Source organism: Chrysochloris asiatica, unplaced genomic scaffold (assembly GCF_000296735.1).
Source record: "Chrysochloris asiatica unplaced genomic scaffold, ChrAsi1.0 scaffold00016, whole genome shotgun sequence".
NCBI lineage: Eukaryota > Metazoa > Chordata > Mammalia > Afrosoricida > Chrysochloridae > Chrysochloris > Chrysochloris asiatica.
This window is the reverse complement of record NW_006408534.1, coordinates 12237751-12255996: the sequence shown is the minus strand read 5'-3', so window position 1 is coordinate 12255996 and position 18246 is coordinate 12237751. Positions and strand designations below refer to the sequence as shown.

Below are 18246 nucleotides of genomic sequence, written 5' to 3'. Positions count from 1 at the left end.
CAACAATGGTACTTAACAACAACAACAGGCATCATTCAATTCTCAGATCATGAAGATTCACACCCCATGTTCAGGCTTTTGCAAATACCAGTACTTTAGCCTGAAACACTCCTCCATTCTTTTATTTATTCTCCAACTGTTAGCATGTTGTTGTTGTTGTAAAGTGTCATCTAGTCAGTTCCAACTCAAAGCAACCCTGTATAGGGTTTCCAAGGAGTGGCTGGTAAACCACTGACCTTGTGGTTCAAATTGCACTTGTGGTCCAGTGCTTATCCTGCAGTGCCACAGATGTCCCTAATCCTAAAAAGTTTCCCTCATTCCTTAATCATGCAGCAAGGTGCTTATTACAGGGCACAACTTGGGTGGCTGACTTGTTTATAACCAACTCAACCTCTTCTTTGAAGATACTCTTCTTCATCCAATGAGATTTATAATTTTCTTACATGAGTCCTGCTTTTGAATCATGGGCAAATGATCCAAGCAAGACCCTTGCTTCCTGAAGCCTCGGTGATTGGCCCAAAGTGTACTGTCTGGCCTAAGTTAGGCCAATTGCTGTCTTTGAATTTTTCAAAATTTTCAAGTTAGCTGAGAGAAATACTTTTCTCTTTGGGATGGGTTAAGATCAAGACGGGAGAATGTAAACCAGAAGCTGGCCAGACTCACCAGAATTCCCTCCCTATAACTCTACACTGGAACCCTTTGGGGACATCCCCTCCTGACTAGGCCTTGGCCAAAAGCTAGGCTCTGGATGTAGGGACATTCAAGGAGGTGGGCTGAGTAATGGAACAAAGGTGAGAAAAAAGACCTCTACAGTCATTCATCCTGAGGTCTTCTCAAGGGGACCCAGCCAGATAAAAGAGCTAATGCAACCCCTTCCACCACCCTCCTACACCTGAATCCCCACAGCCATTCCCCCTGCCTCTTCCCAGGCCCCTCATTTCTCCCTGTGCCCGTTTTCTCATGCTACAGGCTTCGAACCCTCTGTGGCAATCCCGAGGCTCCACCACTGTGTCTTCAGGAGGCCGTTTTCGCTGCCCATCTTGCAGGCATGAGGTTGTCCTTGACCGACATGGTGTCTATGGCTTGCAGCGAAACCTGCTTGTGGAGAACATTATCGATATTTACAAGCAGGAATCATCCAGGTGAGCTGAGGGGTGTTCTTGCCTCTCAAAGGACAGAGCCTGGGACACAGCCAGGGAAACCAGCAGGGCCAGAAAAGAGGCTGCAAAATAGTCTTCAGTACAGAGAGGAAGGAACTGGACCCAGAGAGAAAGAGTCACCTTCACCTCCTGGGAGGGAATGGCAGCCCACATGCAAGGTCCTTGCCTCCATGATTTCCTTCTGGAATACAGACTGTTCCTGGGTCTAGTCCTCCCCTATCTATTCCCCCAAACTAAAAGTACACTGGAAGGCACTCATCTGCCCAGCCACGGAGTGGTGGAAGTGGGTGGAGGCTGAAGAGGTGTTCACAGAGCTATGCACACTTGGGTTCCACCTCCACCTGGCCTGATCCATGACCCTCCTGTCCCCTCCCTGCCCTCTTCAGACCACTGAACTCTAAGGCTGAGCAGCACCTCATGTGTGAGGAGCATGAAGATGAGAAGATCAACATCTACTGCTTGAGCTGTGAAGTGCCTACCTGCTCTCTCTGCAAGGTCTTCGGTGCCCACAAGGACTGTGAGGTGGCCCCACTGCCCACCATTTACAAACGCCAGAAGGTATCAGGCAGGGAGGGAGCAGACATCTGGAGGGTGAGAACATAGCTCAGGGTCTCAAACTTCAGCCTCTTATTTCAAGTGGTTTGAAGTCAGGTAAATCAAGGCTGTCCTTAACTCCATGTATGACCTTGGGTAAGCTACTTAACTTCTTCACTTAATAAAATGAGGATAAAAACATATACTTCTGAGAGTTGTTGTGAGGATACAATTAGATTAATGGATGAAAGTACTTAGTATGGTGGGCACTCTCATGGTCTTCTCATTACTACAAAACTAGATTATGCCTAAAACACAAATTTTAAATCATGTTGGTAAGCATAAAGGAAATCTCCAAATTTGGGGAAGGGTGGAAAAGAGGCAGTAATGATCTGAAAATAGAACCATGAGTGGTAAGCAGAGGAAAGGCAGTGTACCCCAAAGTGCAAATGTTGGTCCTATCTCCAAGAGAAAGAGACTATGTCCTTTAGCTCCAAAAGTGGTGACCTGGATCTAAAACTCACAGGGCTAAACTGAAATCCCAGGAGCTAATATGGTTAGTTGCATCACCTGACTTTTGACAAAAGTAAATACAAATTATCTCTGGAGGAAGGCATCCTCTATCTGGGCCTATAGGTTTTCCAAGATTAATAAAATATTAGCTGACAATTAGAGATACACAAAGAAATGTACTCCATAGTAGAGTCAGAAGAAAGAAAAATAACAAGAGGAATTTGGATATTGAAATTACTAAAGAATAGAAAATCACTATGTGTAAAATGTTTTTTAAATGATGGAATTAAGACAACATCAAGCAGTAATAGACTATTAAATATTGTTCTGCAGATTTGACAAAGAACCAAATAGAACATTTTAGAAATGCAAATATAACTGTTGAAATAAAGCACTCAAAGGTTGAATAAAATGACAGATTTTTCTAGAGAGAATTAGTAAATGGGAACAGGCAAAAAAAAAGTTACCCAGAACGCAGCACTGAAAGATAAGAAAGTTGGGAATAAGAAGGTCTACCATATGTCTAATCTGAGTCTCAGAATTAAGGAATTAAGGAAATGGAGAAGATGCAATAGTATCAAAATAGAAAACACTGAAATAAGAAATGTCTAGAATTGCTGAAAGACATAAATTTACAGAAGAAGCATCTAGCAGTATCACCATACAGTAGATGTTTGCAGAATCACTATTCCATCCTTATTTGGTAATAGAGGGCTTCCCCCCACCACCTCCTTCTAGACTTCATAAGAGGTGTTTCCACACTTTTGGGCTGTTTCCATGTCCCCTGGATCTATGTAATAGGATGCCTTGATGGTGTGGTGAAGGGTGGGCATCCTAGGCAGTCCTAGCTGGGGCTGGAGGGGTGCTCCAGCCCTAAGTACTGACCTGTGTGTGGCAGAGTGAGCTCAGTGATGGCATCGCGATGCTGGTGGCAGGCAACGACCGGGTGCAAGCAGTGATCACACAAATGGAGGAGGTGTGCCAGACCATTGAGGTGAGCCTGTGTGGAGAGGGAGGAGCAAGTGGCCACAGGCTGACCTGGAGACTCTGGGCTCCCAAGAGAACTGCCCCTCTCTGCCCTTACGTAGCCCTCACTGACTGAACAGTTCCTCTGCTCCTAGTGATGGAACAGAGTAGAGGGATATGTTTGGCCAAATTGCTAGGTTTGAATTCCAATTCTGCCACTCACTTGTGCTGTGTACCGTTACTTAACTTCTCTGTGCTTTGGTTTTGTGGGGTTTTGCTATATGAAACAGCAGTAATAATAATGCTATAGTAGCTACCTTATTGATTTCTTTGTGAGAGTGCTTAGTGAAGCTACTTTAAAAAATTATTATTATTGCTGAAAAGATCTAGAAGTCAACAGCCTTTGGTAGGAGTTCTGGCTCTGTCACTTTCCTATCTTGGCTTTCTGTGACTTCCATTAAGTGGGGAGTTAGACAAATAAAAGAGGGACTCTTTCAGCTCTGTAGTCTCAACCATACCCCTTCATTCTTGCTCCCCATGTTCCAGGACAACAGTCGAAGGCAGAAGCAATTGCTAAACCAGAGGTTTGAGACCCTGTGTGCAGTGCTGGAAGAGCGCAAAGGCGAGCTGCTGCAGGCCCTGGCCCGGGCTCAGGAGGAGAAGCTACAGCGTGTCCGTGGCCTCATCCGCCAGTATGGAGACCACCTGGAGGTCTCCTCTAAGCTCGTGGAAACCGCTATCCAATCCATGGAGGAGCCGCAGATGGCGCTCTACCTCCAGGTGGGCCCTGTGGGGCGGGCGGTAGCGCTACCTAGCCGGAGCCTTGGCACCTGGAGTGACAAGGGTTCTAGTCTTATCTTTCAGCCCTACTAGCCTCAGAACCCTGGGCAAGTCACGCCCTCCGAGTTAGAAATAGTGATCTACACCCCTTCTGTCGACGAGAGAGAATCCAAACGCGATTTGTCAGGCCTGAGCGCGGTACTTACTCTTACTCTCCTTTTTTCCTGCAGCAGGCCAAGGAGCTGATAAATAAGTGAGTTGGCGGAGAGGGAAGAAAAAAAAAGGGAAATGGATGGGGGGACCCTACTGGCAGGGAGGGGTTCAAGGTGCTCAAGTGCTTCCAGCTGAGCCCCTGCGGCCGTCGCAGGGTCGGGACAATGTCGAAGGTGGAGCTGGCAGGACGGCCTGAGCCAGGCTATGAGAGCATGGAGCAATTCACCGTAAGCGTGGAGCACGTGGCCGAAATGTTGAGGACCATCGACTTCCAACCCGGTGAGGGAGCAAGGGAGGTGGGAACCGTGGGCACTGGAACTGGGAGTGGGGCATGAGGCCAGCAAAGTAGGGACTCCACCTCACCCTGGCTTTCTTCTGCCCAGGCGCTTCCGGGGAGGAAGAGGATGAGGAGGTAGTTTTGGACGGGGAAGAGGGCAGCGCTGGGCCGGGGGAAGAGCGGCTGGACGGGACGGACAGTAAGTGTGGCCCGAGGGTCTGGGGGCGGGACCTGGTAGACACGCTCCTATTCCCTTCTTTGGTGATAGCGCCCCCTGTGGCATCAGGGGTCGCTTGGAACAACCACTCATTTTAAATAACCCCGAACCAGAAAGGAGTACCTCTTTCGAGCAGGCAAAAGTTCACTCCCATCCCACCCCCACCCTGCCCTTTGGGGCTTTGGGAGACCGGGTTGGGGTCAGCTGGGGGGAGGGAGGGAACTGGACTTGGAGGTTGCCCCATTCCTTTGAAGCACCGGCCCACAGAGCTTCTTTCCTCCCCCATCACCCACCCCTCCCGCCCCCCCCCCGCCCCTGGCACAGGCCTGCACTGATCTGATCCTGTTGGGAGCCCGCACACCCCACACGGCTGGCACTCGGGTGGCAGAGAATCTGTGCAGAGACTACGTAGCCACTCAGCTCGCCCCGCCGGGGAAATGGGCTCAATAAAGGCCTTTTGGTCCCGGACCTGTGTCGCCTTTCAGCGCCACACCCTCAGCGGCCCCACTACCATCCCTTCCTACCCCGAATGTGTGTGTATTGGGGGCGGAGGTGCGATGAAAAGTGGACTTGCGAGCACAGACCCTGGGGAAAAGGTCGGGGTAGTGGGCTGTGCTGGAGATTCTGAGTCTCTGGAAGGACTGGGGGCAGAATGGGCCGAAGGAACCCGACTGAAAGCTTTCCTGCATCATCAGTTCACTCCCGCCCGCCTAGGAAGCCCCTTTCCGATGGGTTCCCACCCTGCTGTGGTTCTCTGCACCCCTATGACAGAAGTCAGAGGCTCTTCGGTATTTTTATTAAAAAACAGTAACGCAGAGTGATCTGGGTATCCCTGGGCCACTCAATCCTCGCGGGGACTGGGCCAGTTCTGGTGGCAGACGTCCTAACCCTAGCGGGGATAAAGGATGGGGGTCAAGCTTCTTGTGACCCCGGATGGGAACAATCACTTGCCCACCGAGTCGAATATGATGCGGTTCTGCTCTGCCCGCTCCCGCTGACTCTGAGTCCGTGCCAGCTCCAACAGGGTCCTCAGCAGGTGAAAGGTAAGGTCAATCGACAGCGGGGGGTCGTCCCTTCGTGGCCGCTGTGCTGCCGCCCGGGTTCCCCATCGACCCAACCCCACACGGCGTGGGAAGCGCTCAGCCAACAACAGGAGTAGCGCGCCGGTCCCACCGCTCTCGTCCGGTGTCCCGGGTCTCCAGCGTAGACTCGGGTCCTGGACCCCGGCTGCTGCCGCTTCCCGGCCCCAACGGCTGCTCCCCGGCTGCAGCTGTGCTAGGAGCAGCAGCGCCACCAGCAGTGCCGCGCGTCCCGCCTGCCTCATGGTCCCGCTGGCCCTGGACACACAGGGGCAGCGCAGGGTAAGACGAGCGGGGACAGCTGCAGGGGGCGCCACTCCCCTTCCGCACCACAGAGGGTGCCCCGCTGCTGCCTGGTGCCCACAGCCTACCTTCCCTCCAGCCCCAGCAGCGGCCCCGGTCCGATCCCACCTTCCCTCCCGCCTTCGTGGCAGTGGCAACGGGTGAACTGAAGGCAGTCCTTCCTGGTGCTGAGGGAATCTAGGTAGATGCTCCGAGCCACTCACAGGTTGTCGCTGAGCCTTTGCACGGTACAAGACGGAGCTCCAGTCTCTGTCCCTCGTGGCCAGCTACGGGCGCCTTGGGGAAAATGGGGTCTGTCCTAGGACGGCTGCCAGCGTTATATAGCCAGGACAGCTCTGACTGACGTCAGCGAAGAACATGCACTGATTGTAGAAACAATGACGGTCACAGCTTGAGTCCAGAGGGTTGTGAGCCCCCCAAGGGGCCCGCCTCCGGACACTACTAGACTCACAGCCTTTGGGGCAAGGCTGGAAGTAGCGGCAATGCGGCACAGGGAGTACGGAAAGAGAGACGTCGGCTGGGCATAAAGCTTACTCAGGGACACAAGAGTCTTTCACCCTACTTAGAACATTCAGTAGTGACTAGAACCATATCCCAGAATCGACTGCTCAAAAGAAGAGACTTCTCTAGCACTCGCAAGGAAGGTAAATCTCCGGGCTATCCATAGTACTGATCCTGTCCTCCCCATCTAGGAGGGACCTGAGGTACTGACAGCCTGCTGTACTGCTCTGGCTCAATCCCTAGCCCCAGCTCTGAGTTTCACAAGGGAGGCAATCAGAAGTGTGCTGCTGACACTCAGCTGTGCAATAGGACTCAGCCAGAGGAAGCTGAGGCACTGGGACAACAGCTAAAGTCTGTAGGACTCTTATCTTCCAGTCCCAGACTCTAATGTCTAGGGCTGTCTAACTAAAACACCATATGTAAGAGGGTCTCTGTCCTCGAGGTGCTTTTGACCACACACACACACACAAACAAACAAACAACAAAACCAATCCATTTACTTTTCTTTTTTTCACTTTTTATGTGCTTATTTATTTGTGTATATCTTCTTTGGTGAGGCATCTGGTTACTCTTTTTTTTTTTTTAAGTTTTTATTGTGAATTGAGTGATAGTTTACATGGGAGAACATCAGTTTTACACTCATATTTCATTTCATTGCAATGGTTACAGTCCCCTCCATGCATCATCATTCCACAGTATTTGCTTCTATTCCCTTTGTTTTTTTAATGTACACAAAAACACTCAGGAGTCATTTAAACAACCAACGGGCACATCCTGCGAGCCTACCTCTGAGCCCATCTACTTTTGAGTTGACCCAAAGTGGTAACTTAGCCAAATTTAATTTTGTCCTTGGGAACAAAAACTGCAATATTATATATATTTGACCTTCAAGTTAAGATCATTGGGTAGAAGAAAGTAAGGAAACTTGGGTTCGTATTTTTACTTTGCCACTAGCTCATGATGTGACAGACCACATTGATTTTGTGGGACTCAGTGTCCTCATTTATAAAAGAAAAATGGACTTGGCGACTCCTAAGCTTCTTTCCAGCTCTAGAAATTCTGACTCCCCAGCAGTCTTCTGATTAGCCTTACTCATTGATGCTGCAGGTCCCAGACCTTAATAACATTTACAGGGTGTAAGGGGTCCCCAAAGAGATGGAGCTATACTACGGCTATGTATGAAGAGTGGGGAGGAGTAACATTTGCTGGGATCTGGGTGTAAACTGAATCAAGACAAATATGGAGTGCCTATTATACATGTGTAGGAGTCTTGGTGTGGCACTGTGGGCTAATGCCTCAAACTGCAAAGTCGTTTGAACTGTAAGATCAGTGGTTCAAGCTCACCAGCTGTTCCTTGAAACCCTATACAAGGTCACTAGGGGTCAGAATCGCGGTGGTACTTAACAACAACAACAACAATTATACATGTGTATGTAGTAGATATAAAACTATTATAAAGGCTTCTGTGATTTAAAAAGGAATCCGTTTACACTTTACATTTACATTTAAAAGTGCTAACCTCATTAAGTTCTGACTAGCAACCCAACACCATGAAAGTGTCAAGGAGGTGGCCTAACCCATTCCAGGGTCAAGCTGCATCACTGCAAGGCAGAAACAATGGAGCGAGGCAGGCTCAGAGCTGATGTGCCTTCCAGGACAGGTAGGAGTTCCAAATAACAGCAACACACTGGACAACAGCCAACCTAAGGAACAGGGACGGCATTAAACGGAAGAGAAAAAAGATAGGGCATAGAGATGGGAAAGGAATTGGAAAGTGCAATAGGAAAGAAGGGATTATCTCTGAGAACTTCCAGCATTTAGGTCCTTTTCCTTTCGCCCTTCATGAAGGGATTGTTGGGCTCAGACAAGAGAGCCACCAGCTCAGAGTTCTGTTCTTCTGACAACAGCCTCAAAGGGTAAACACCTGCAGCACTTGTATTTCTGCGAAGCTTCCGTCTCAATTCACTTATCTGTCTGTCTTGTATGGAGTCCTGGGGGCACTGTGGGTTAGGGGTTGAGCCTGTTTGCTCCCATAAAGTTTTAATTTTGGAAACTGTAATACAGGGTCACTATGAGTTGGAATCAACTTGATGGCAGTGGGTTTGGGTTTGGTTTGGGTCTACCTTGTACCAGCTAAGATTTCATACTGCCTGCCATACAGTGTTGTTGTATGCCATTGAGTCGGTTCCTACTCATAGCAATCCTGGATTTGAATACCCAACCTTCTGGTTAACAATCCAGTGCTTATCTTTCAGCACTACACCAGGACTCTGCCATATAGCGTTGTTGTTGTTAAGTGCCATAGAGTTGTTTCTGACACATAGTGACCCTGTTTACGGTTTCTGAGGAGCAGCTGGTGAGTTTGAACCACCAACCTCGCAGTTCAAACTGACTTTGCAGTCCAGCACATTAACCCACAGCACCACACCAGAGCACTTCCTTAATTTTAAATTTATCTTGCTCTAGTTTCAAAAGTTCGTTGGTGGAGTAGGGGGTTATGTATTGGGTTGCTAGCCTCCAAGTCAGAAGTTCAAATCCACCAGCCATTTTATGGGGAAAAAATGAGGCTTTCTGCTTCCATAAAGTTTTACAGCCTTGGAAGCTCAGTACAGGGTTGCTCAGTACAGAGAAGGAATCAACTTGGCAACACATAACAAGAGGTTTCAGAGTGTTGTCAGAGGTCCTTATATTTAGGATTTGGTTCATAAATCTGGATTCTCTTTAATTAGGTTATTCATGTAATTTCTGACCATGTCCCTTTAAATAACTTCCTATTTTTTCCTATTCCCACAGCCCCCTTACTTTCCATCATTTCAACTAATCATCTTTAGTTCCACTCTGTATTTACTTATTTTGTATTACGATCCAGCAACTACCTTTCTTCTTAGGAGAAAATGATGCTTTGCAGTAGATTAATCTAACCACATTCCTACTTGTCTTTTGGGTCTGCCTTTCTGTCTAACTCAGGCTGCAGTACCCCAGGCACTGTCCCTGAGTGCAGAACACAGGTGGGATGAGGCAAGGGTTGTGGAAGCAGGATCCTCTCTAGGAAGACGAAAGAAGGTCAGCAGGTGAGACACTCTGCGTCAGTTTCAGTCATAGAGAAAGGTCCTGAATAGAATGCTTCTGAGGCGCTCTGGTCAGAGCAAAGTGTTCTGGTTGGGGGTATAACATAGGCTGAAATGAGAATCATTTGCCTCCAACTGTCCATAATATGAATTTTCTTTGAAGGGTTGAGAAGGGATCTGTCCTACCTGTAATGAAGGGGGACCAGGTAGAAGTTGGCTAACTGTACAGCAGGCCAGAGCTGTAGAAAGACAAGGTAAAGGTTGGGTGGCTGTCTTTATCACCTGACCCCCAGACTCATTGTCTTGCCTCGCCTCACCCCAACTTCTGTACTCAAGAAAAAAAGGTGAACAATTGGGTAAATGTTCCCCTTGTAGGGCCTAGCCTGGGAATGAGTGAGTCCTCCTGACTGAGGGCTTTCTATGTCAGGAGGACCCCAGGCTCTGGGCATTTCTGGACTTCAGGAAGTAGGATACAAGCAGTTGAGGCATCAGCTCTTACATAGTAGTTGGTGATGAGGGCATCCGGATAATCCTGAGAAAACAGAGAAGAACAAATGAGCTTTTCCACTCCCAAGCAGTTCCCACCTCCCAGTTTGAATGCCACACAAAGATGCCAATTCAGAGAGCATACCCTGCTCCGCACTGCCCTCCTCTCCTACCGAGCCTGGGGCTTTCCCTATACTTTCACCTTTTGTGTCCCCATGAAGCCTGCCTTATGCCTAACACTGCCAACCTGCCAGCCAGCCAACTTCCCACCTGCCCAGCTCACCCTCTGGAGTTTAGACCAGTTGTCCTGGGCTGACAGTCCATTGAGTGTCCCAACCAGTGGGAGAAAACAGCCTAGAAAACATGGGGCAAAGCCTCCCTAGGCAAATAAATAAATAAATAAAAGCTTTGTGAGCATGGAGTTCAGAAATAAGTATCTCTAAATCCCTATTTTCTCCCACCACAGTTCACCCTTCCCAGCTCCCTTTTCTTCCTGCTCACCTGATCCAATAGCATCTTCTTTAGTGCATCTACCTTGGTGGTGCCAGGGATGAGCCGATCCAACACCTTGTACCAACCTCCTACTACAGGGGCCTGAAAGTAAACCCCAGATCAGGGGATGCAGGTGCGGTGAAGAGAGTAACTGGCTTTTAAATCACAAATTTCTCCAAGGATTAGAAACCAAATTCCAGGAAAAGCAGAGACTCAGGCAAAAGAGAAAGGCAGGTGGCATAGGTGTGAAAGAGGTGAAAGGAAACCAAAGGATGATATGGTACTAAGACCATTGTCCAATCCACTGGCAGCTTTGCTGTGGACAGAACTTACCACAAAGCCACAGCCCAGAGATACCATGGTCAGGGTCCGGCTGGCCTGGTGGTCCTGAAGACCCCGCCTCTCCACCAGCTGCTGTGAGATAACATCACCCAGGCCCATCAGGGACCCTGTGCAGGGTACATAGGGGTTATCAGGACAGCTCCAGAGGATGCCAGTGTTTCCGAACAGTCTCATCTGGGCTTCCATTCCAGGAGGGAAGCAAGTCTACTAGCTGAAGGAGGGGCTTGTGATTTGTATCCTGAGCCCACAGGCTTAACTATAGGGGCAAATCACCAGTCCCTTCCTGCTGCCTGAAGGCGCTCCTCTCCCAAAGGATGGTGACCAAATGTGTGGCCTGCCAGACACTGGGAGGAGCAAGCTATGAGCAGACCAGGGCCCAAGAGCTCTGAACTATAAAGGAGACAGAGTCAAAATCTGTAGACAGGTTGGAGAATCCACGGCCCCGGAGTTGGAAGGGGCCTGCTAGATCATTTCATCCAAACCCCTTCGTTACAGATGTGGAAACAAAAGTCCAGAACCTCACACAACCAGTAAGTGGCAGAATCAGGTTCTTCCCAACACCCCACACAATGAACAGATCCTTGGCAGATAGAAAGGAACTCTGGCTCCCCTCTTCCACCCAGTCCCTGGTCCAATGCAAGACCCTAACACCCTTCACTTTGGTCCTGGGTTTCTATTTGTAGAAAACAGCGAAGATAATTCTTCTTTTTAAAGAACTATGAACACTCAAACCATCCCAGGCAGGAAGATGCCTGGTTGAGCTGCTAAGAGTCTCTCCCAAGGAAGAGTCCTGGCTACCTTTTAGCATAAACCCAGCTAACCAGACCTCCTCATTCACAACTGCAGAGTGAGGTGGCCATGGGTATCATAGTCTTTGCCCTGTTATTACAACTCCCCTTGCCTGCAGACCACCCACACCCAGAAACCAGGACAGAAATCACTATTTACAGAGCCCCTCAATAGTTGTGGTGGCATGATGGCTTCTAGCAAAACACACAGTTACAAGGCCACCTGGAGACTGACCATCTGATCCCCAGCTGGCCTGCCTATCTCACTGAGTAATGAGAGTACCCCCTCCAGCCCTGTAGCCACCATGCCCCTGTGCCCTCCATTAGCACTGGGCAAACACATCCTTCATCCTCATTCCTTGGCTAGGCTGGTTCTGACGTCCATCCATGCTGGCGGCACATTCACTGCTCTGCTCTTCCCCCACATCCAGGGCATAGCCCTGCCCCCAAGGCACTAGTCAGAGGCAGCTGGGAGCGGCTAGGTGCTAGGGCTGGAGCATCCATAGGTGACGTGGGCTGTTGGCCTCAGCTGCTGGCACTCCCAGCCATGGAGCAGCTCGAGGCTGCCCCAACATACACATCAAGGCAGCTCTGAACCTCTCAGAGGGACAGAGGTTCTTCCCATAACCTAAAGGGTAAGGGTAGGATCCCAGACACTGCTCTTCTCTTATCCCCCACCATACCTAATCCAGTCCCTGGCAAGGGCTCAAAAACCAATGAAGGAATAATGTCAAATTTACCACCCCAATGACCAAGACTGCTTTGAGGAGGGCTATGAAGAACCCTTAAGTTAAGCCCAAAGGACCACACGTCACACTCAAGGTGTGAGCACTATACAGAACTTGAAGTCTTGCTCCTCTATCCCCGCCCTGTGCACTTAGCACTTACTTCCCCTCCTTCACAACCTGGGGTCACCAGTGCTACTCAGGCACACGAAAGAGCTGCTAGAGCCATGCATAAAGGACAGGATGTCCATATGAAGGGTTGGGAATGATGGAACAGAAAGGGCAGTCAGTTTCTAAAGGAGGAGACCAGTTACTTTGGCAAAACATTTACCAAGAGCTCTTCTATGTTCTATCTTCACAAAAGGCCATGGAGGTTGGTTTAATGATAAGGAAAGGGAAAGATGAGGTGACTTGGTATGGAGTTGAGTTGGGAACTGAAGCTTCTGTGGCTGCTCCTCTGCAGGGGGTTCCTGCCCAAACAAGGTGCTGTGAAGGGCCCAAAAAGCAAAGACACTTTCTGGATTAATTCAGTTTCTCTATTTTACTCCCCTTAATGCATGCACCTCTGTTGCTTATCACCTTGTAGGGAGCACAGGCAGTAATATTCCCATTTCTCCATTTGACCAGGAAAGACTCACACAAAAAGGTGGGTATTTTCACTTTTCTTGGCTTGCCAGCAGCCACACAGCAAAACAGACAGAGCAAAATGAAAACCCAAGCCCTTGACTTCTAGCTCCAGAGTTTTGGAAGCCTCAGTCATTGAGACAAAGTTGGATTCTAGGCCTCACAAACCATGTCCGTGAGCTTGAAGATTCTGAAGTGATGGGGCAGCAGGAAGGAGGGAGTGGGGGTAGGTCTGTAGCTGTCACCCTGGTGGTTCTGTTCATTTCAGATGGAGCAGTGTCCAGAGGCTCCTCTTTGGTCCACAGATGAAGCCCCTAGGCTTTCTAAATCTTTGGTCCAACACACAACAAAGCTTGCATTTCTGGTCCAAGCAATCCTTCATGCAGGAAGGGCTCCGACATTCACATTCTTCACCCTGCCTTCTCCAACTGAGAGCCCAAACAGACCCACATCTCCCAGTACTCTGGAATCTTCCTGAACATTCTTGGTTAGTCTGCATGGCTTAGTGCTCTCAACCTGGGGGTTTGGCTAGCTTCCGGGGGTGGAAGCCTACAAAGACACAGTACCCAGGGCCTTGATGGGGTAGCACGAGGGGCTGCCAGGCAGTAATGCCCCACTGCCAGGCTGGGCGCAGAGCCCAGCGGACAGACGCTGGCGCGGTGTGACATCATGCCCCTGGGTGGGTGCCAGCTCTCATGCCGTCACTCACCACCAGATACAGTGGAGTAGGGGGGTGTAGAGACTGTCTCTGAGCACAGATCTATTTGGGACCACTCCTGCCCACTAGTGGAAAAGTCCCAGCTCCTATACTCTGTTCCCAGGGTGAGAGTAAATTCCCACTTCCTTAATTTTGTTCCTCTTCCGGCTTTTGTGTGTGGATCCTTAGGTGTAAGAAAAGAAAGCATTACCGGAAGATGAGAAGGCAGAGGAGCAGGTTGTGTGCAGGAGGCCTGGGTAGGCAGGTATACCCTCTGGCACAGAGCCTGCAGTGCTGGTGGACTCATTCCATCCACATTAAAAGAGTGCCTGGGGTGGGGGCTTGGTCTGACACAAAAGCACAAAGGGAGCTGAATCCCAGAAGTTAGTGGTGAATTCACACCACCCACTGGGTGTCAGACCTGCTTTCCATTCCTGGCCTGACCCCATCAACTGCTGGAAAATGAGCCACGATGGATGGTTGTGCAGCTTGTCAGGTATCCAGGTCTAGACCAGCTGGGGCCACACTCAGCACTCTGAGACCTCAGCAGTCTCCAGCACAGGGTAGGGCAGTGCAGTGGGGGTGCCCTAGGTTTATGGCCAGCTCTACCACCAACACCTGAGATCTTAGGGCATATCATCCATCCATTGCCTCAGTGTCCTTCTATATTATCAAGTGCTGGACTGGATGGCCTATAATGTTTGTTGAGTGCTCACAGCCTACATTCAGACTCCAGGGAGATCAGTGCCTATAGCTCATCTGTCCCACTGCAGGACTGAGGGGTCTCAGATGGGTGGAGCTGGGACCTGGGGCCACTGGAGACTGGAAGAGCCCTCAAGAAGATAAGAACAACTCAGATTCTCTATAGAACAGGCAGTGGATCCTCCTCCAGGATACTTTTTCTTGACTCTTGACTCAGCCAAACTGGGAGGATCAGACACTTTTAATGAACCATTTCAGATCTTCTTGACTCACCTCTGTCTCTTCCTCCAGCTAGGATTGAAGTTCAACTCGAGAGGTCCTTGCCTCAAGCCTACCATACCTGGCTTCAATGTTGATGCCTTTCTTGGGGACACCATAGCAGTTCCACCAGATGCCACCTAGATGTACATTTTGATAACCAAAGTTACCATCCCCAGGGGGTGAACCTTTGGCCTGTGTGGGATGGGAGCCAGTGGATAAAGCGTTCTTCTTTTCTCCATACAGATACTCCCAAGACACAATTCATAGAGCTTCTCAGACTAAGAGATTAAACAACCAGCTTATTCTTATTGTTGCCATAAAGTGCTGGTAAGTCGGTTCCAGCCATAGTGACCCTGTATAAGGTTTACGAGGCATGGCTGGTAAGCTTGAACTGCCAACTTTGCATTTCAGACTTTGTAGTCCAGCACATTAACCCACAGTGCCACACAATTTGATATGTATTCTGTTTTGGCTCTCGCTCCTCCCCTCCATGGGATCATGCCTTTACAAAGTACCAGAATATAAGCTTCTAGCTCTGTTTTAGGGGGAACCAAAACTACTTACCCATGTTCAGATCTGTAGCAAATAGAAAAAAAAAAAACACAAAAAACTAATCCAAGCACCTCTAGGAAAAGAATAGCTTCTTATACCTGGGTTACCAGCACTCATTGAAAGAGTCCACCCCTTGAACCTTCCTGTTAAGAACAATTTTTGACTTCCAAAGTCTTATTACAGATGTAATCTCCACAATGACCCTGTGAGGTAATATTACTAAACCCAAGTTCTAAACAAGGAAACTGAGGCACAGAGTTTACTGACATGTCTTAGATCATGAAGCTAATAAGTCCAATGGTCAGATTCAAGCCTTGGGCATCTAACTCCAACTTTGAAATCTGTGCTGTATTTTCCAATCTGATGAGCTGTCCCGTGGGACTTTAGGAACTACTACTGGCTGTAGTCCAAATACAGCTTGATGAGTTAAATCTAGATTGCTTTTATTTGTACTTGATCCTAATACACTGAGTAGCAGAAATGGAAAAGTCCAAAGTGTTTGGACAAGCCTGAAAAAGTGCTACCTAGGGGGCTGTAGGCTATTTCAGGGCTGGGTTGAACCGCTGGCACAGCCTCAGGGGTGTGGTCAAAGTGCTTAAGCTCAGACAGGTTAGAGCCCCACTTCAGTCACCGATCTGCACTTAGGACCCCTTGGAGATCTAGTTCCTGCCCCCATCAGCTTCGAGTTCCTTGCAACAGGGAACACAGGCCCTCCCTATTCTTGATGGCCACGAGGGGACCTTCCTTTTAGCAGTCATCGGCCCTGAGGGAATCTGAGGCTGGGCAAAGGGCCCAGCCTGTCAGTTCCCATCACAGCCACACAGTCCAGCATGAGTCACCACACACGCAGCCAGGTGAGTCATGCAGGTTGACGGACACTCTGAGGACAGGACATGGGGTGGCTGGGCACAGGAAGCTAGAGAGGAACCCAAGGAGGGTCAAGAGTCCATTGTCTGACCAGTCATCCAGTGAAGTTTCTTGTGCTGATGCAGGGCTATTCCAGTAATGGGATCTCTGTTCATCCTGACTTTCAGCAGTATCACCCCAACCCCATACTACTGCAACAGTTCTCCCACCAGAAGCCTATGCTCCTCACTAGAATCCTCCCTTCCTCTAAACATAGGCAAGACTCCATCTTAACCCAACTACTTCTTGTACTGGCCAACACTCACAGGCATTCTACTCCTTTCCCCAATACAACCTGCTGATCCTTGCGCCATCCCCTTAGGTTAGCTAACCTGCTAAACTGAAGATGTTAACAGACACACGTTAAGTCAATGGGTTACCATTGCTAATTTGCTACTCGGTCACTGGATTTGGAGTAAAAAATACAAAAACAAAAACTTTGATTAGAATATTGTTTGAAACACATACATAATGGTAAAACTATGAAAAGCAAGAATAAACAGAACTCAGGAATCCATCTCTTGAAGTGTGTGAATTAGGGAGAGGCACTCAAGGGGTCTCAAAACTGGATCCTGAAACAGTTTTAGTTTAGTTTTCATACTATTTAAATGAGATGTCCATGTCTTAATTATTCTTTTGTATGTTAAGATATATTCTCAATAAACAAATGCTAAGAGACATAGACTGGGGGCAACAGTCCTGATTTCAGCACTTATTAAAATGTGTGTGATCTAATGCAGTCTCAAGAAATCCTACCTAACAAACCTTCCTGGAGGCCCTGTGAGAAAATGTGTGACAGTGCTTTGCACATTGTAAATTGTTAGTTTTCTAAATTGAGACCATGTCTAACCTGTTTTTTAAAGACTTTCAGATCCTACTTCACAGCTAGGCCAACTAAGCAGACATCCCCTTTTCAGAACAACGTGAAGAAAACCCACCCTCCAAAGACTACGTACAGCTTAGACTAAACTAGTCCTTAAATAGGGGGGTTCAGTAGGACTGGCATCTGCCTCTAAAATCACCCTGCTTTGGTCCCACTCTGGTCCCAGAGGGGCACTCACCGGCTGTCAGGACCTGTACTTTCCACGGGTGAGCAGCTAGGGCGCGCTGGTATGCCCGCCAGAGTGCCATGCTTCCTGTCAAGCCAAAAGGAGAAGGGGTCACCCCTATTACCCCTCCCCTCAATTAAGGAGAGTCCTGACTATCCTCTTGTATCCATTCCCACTTCCCATATCCCGCTCCCAAACTATCCTAATGGGGCAAAAGCCTCAAGAGGGATGCTTCCTGCAGTTACCTGTAACAGGGACCATCTTAGACAACCAAGGAAAACTGTACCCAAAAATCTGAGTGGCAGCCTTCCCACTCCAAGCACTGGAGCGGGACCATCTCGATAGGACAGGCTTGCTTTGGCTTCCACACAGAGCCTGGGTCCCCAGATTCAGACTCAGTTGGAAGCTGCCCTCATCCTTCCTGAATCAAACTCAACACCAGGTATTGGAACCGTGATTCCCCGAGCCTGGAATGACCACATGCTTTATGAACACGAACGACGCTTAGCGTTGATGACCACGGCGCACCTGCAACTCACCAGACCTGAAGCAGCACCTCTCGCGTGACGTAATTCGGTCGCCGGATTTCCGGCGTAAGCCACGCCCCTTCCTCCCGGCTGGCCGCAACCAGCCAATGGTCATTTTTCCCTGCAGCTGTTGGCTGAGCTGGGAACGCCCATGGCGATACGCAGCTAATACCCAGCTCGGCCATCCACCGCATGAGCAACTCCCTTTCCAGGTGAACTGTGACTATTTTGGTGTAGGTCCCCTTGCTACCTTCGCTCCTGTGTCCAGGACCTCTTAATCTGGGTGCACCTCCCCACCCGGGCCAAGGTCTTTCAGTTTCAGGAAACTATAGAGAAACAAGCGCGCAATTTGGTTCGCGTTTCTAGGCTCTTCAGTACCCTAATTGTGAGCTCCTGAATGGGTAGAACCGGGTCTTGTTCATATTTGCCATGCCCGTATTTACTGTTCTAGTGCTCTAGTGCTTTTTCCACAATAGGTTATTTA

The 18246-nt window shown here is 49.1% G+C and overlaps 3 protein-coding genes across 3 annotated transcripts in view; 1 reads left to right on the top strand and 2 right to left on the bottom strand.

The window, feature by feature from the left end:
* The window catches only part of TRIM54 (tripartite motif containing 54), a 35872-nt gene extending 30762 nt beyond the window's left edge, over nucleotides 1–5110 (top strand). The window contains exons 2-9 of the mRNA XM_006835289.1: nucleotides 970–1142; nucleotides 1547–1718; nucleotides 3106–3201; nucleotides 3720–3953; nucleotides 4184–4206; nucleotides 4321–4445; nucleotides 4550–4677; nucleotides 4985–5110. Coding sequence (XP_006835352.1) covers nucleotides 970–1142; nucleotides 1547–1718; nucleotides 3106–3201; nucleotides 3720–3953; nucleotides 4184–4206; nucleotides 4321–4445; nucleotides 4550–4677; nucleotides 4985–5110 — 1077 coding nt within the window. The remainder of the gene's footprint in view (nucleotides 1–969; nucleotides 1143–1546; nucleotides 1719–3105; nucleotides 3202–3719; nucleotides 3954–4183; nucleotides 4207–4320; nucleotides 4446–4549; nucleotides 4678–4984) is intronic.
* A 493-nt stretch (nucleotides 5111–5603) lies between these two features.
* UCN (urocortin) lies at nucleotides 5604–5984 on the bottom strand. The gene has a single exon (XM_006835197.1). It carries the CDS (start codon nucleotides 5982–5984, stop codon nucleotides 5604–5606), a length of 381 nt encoding a protein of 126 aa, XP_006835260.1.
* Nucleotides 5985–7972: 1988 nt separating this feature from the next.
* MPV17 (MpV17 mitochondrial inner membrane protein) lies at nucleotides 7973–17360 on the bottom strand. Its single transcript, XM_006835196.1, has 7 exons — nucleotides 17248–17360; nucleotides 10923–11038; nucleotides 10599–10691; nucleotides 10381–10476; nucleotides 10111–10143; nucleotides 9798–9850; nucleotides 7973–8246 (listed from the first exon to the last, which is right to left on the bottom strand). The coding sequence occupies exons 1-7, from the start codon at nucleotides 17315–17317 to the stop codon at nucleotides 8177–8179; spliced, it is 531 nt and encodes a 176-aa protein (XP_006835259.1). The 5' UTR covers nucleotides 17318–17360; the 3' UTR covers nucleotides 7973–8176.
* Nucleotides 17361–18246: the final 886 nt, after the last annotated feature.

Bases quoted from the DNA above. Each gene is read 5' to 3' on its own strand.
- UCN (XM_006835197.1), bottom strand. From the start codon at position 5,984: ATGAGGCAGGCGGGACGCGCGGCACTGCTGGTGGCGCTGCTGCTCCTA.
- MPV17 (XM_006835196.1), bottom strand. From the start codon at position 17,317: ATGGCACTCTGGCGGGCATACCAGCGCGCCCTAGCTGCTCACCCGTGG. The intron at 11,039-17,247 runs GTGAGTGCCCCT...TACCCTGCACAG, and splicing joins AGTACAGGTCCTGACAGCCG to GGTCCCTGATGGGCCTGGGT. The intron at 10,477-10,598 runs GTGAGCAGGAAG...TTATTTGCCTAG, and splicing joins AGAAGATGCTATTGGATCAG to GGAGGCTTTGCCCCATGTTT.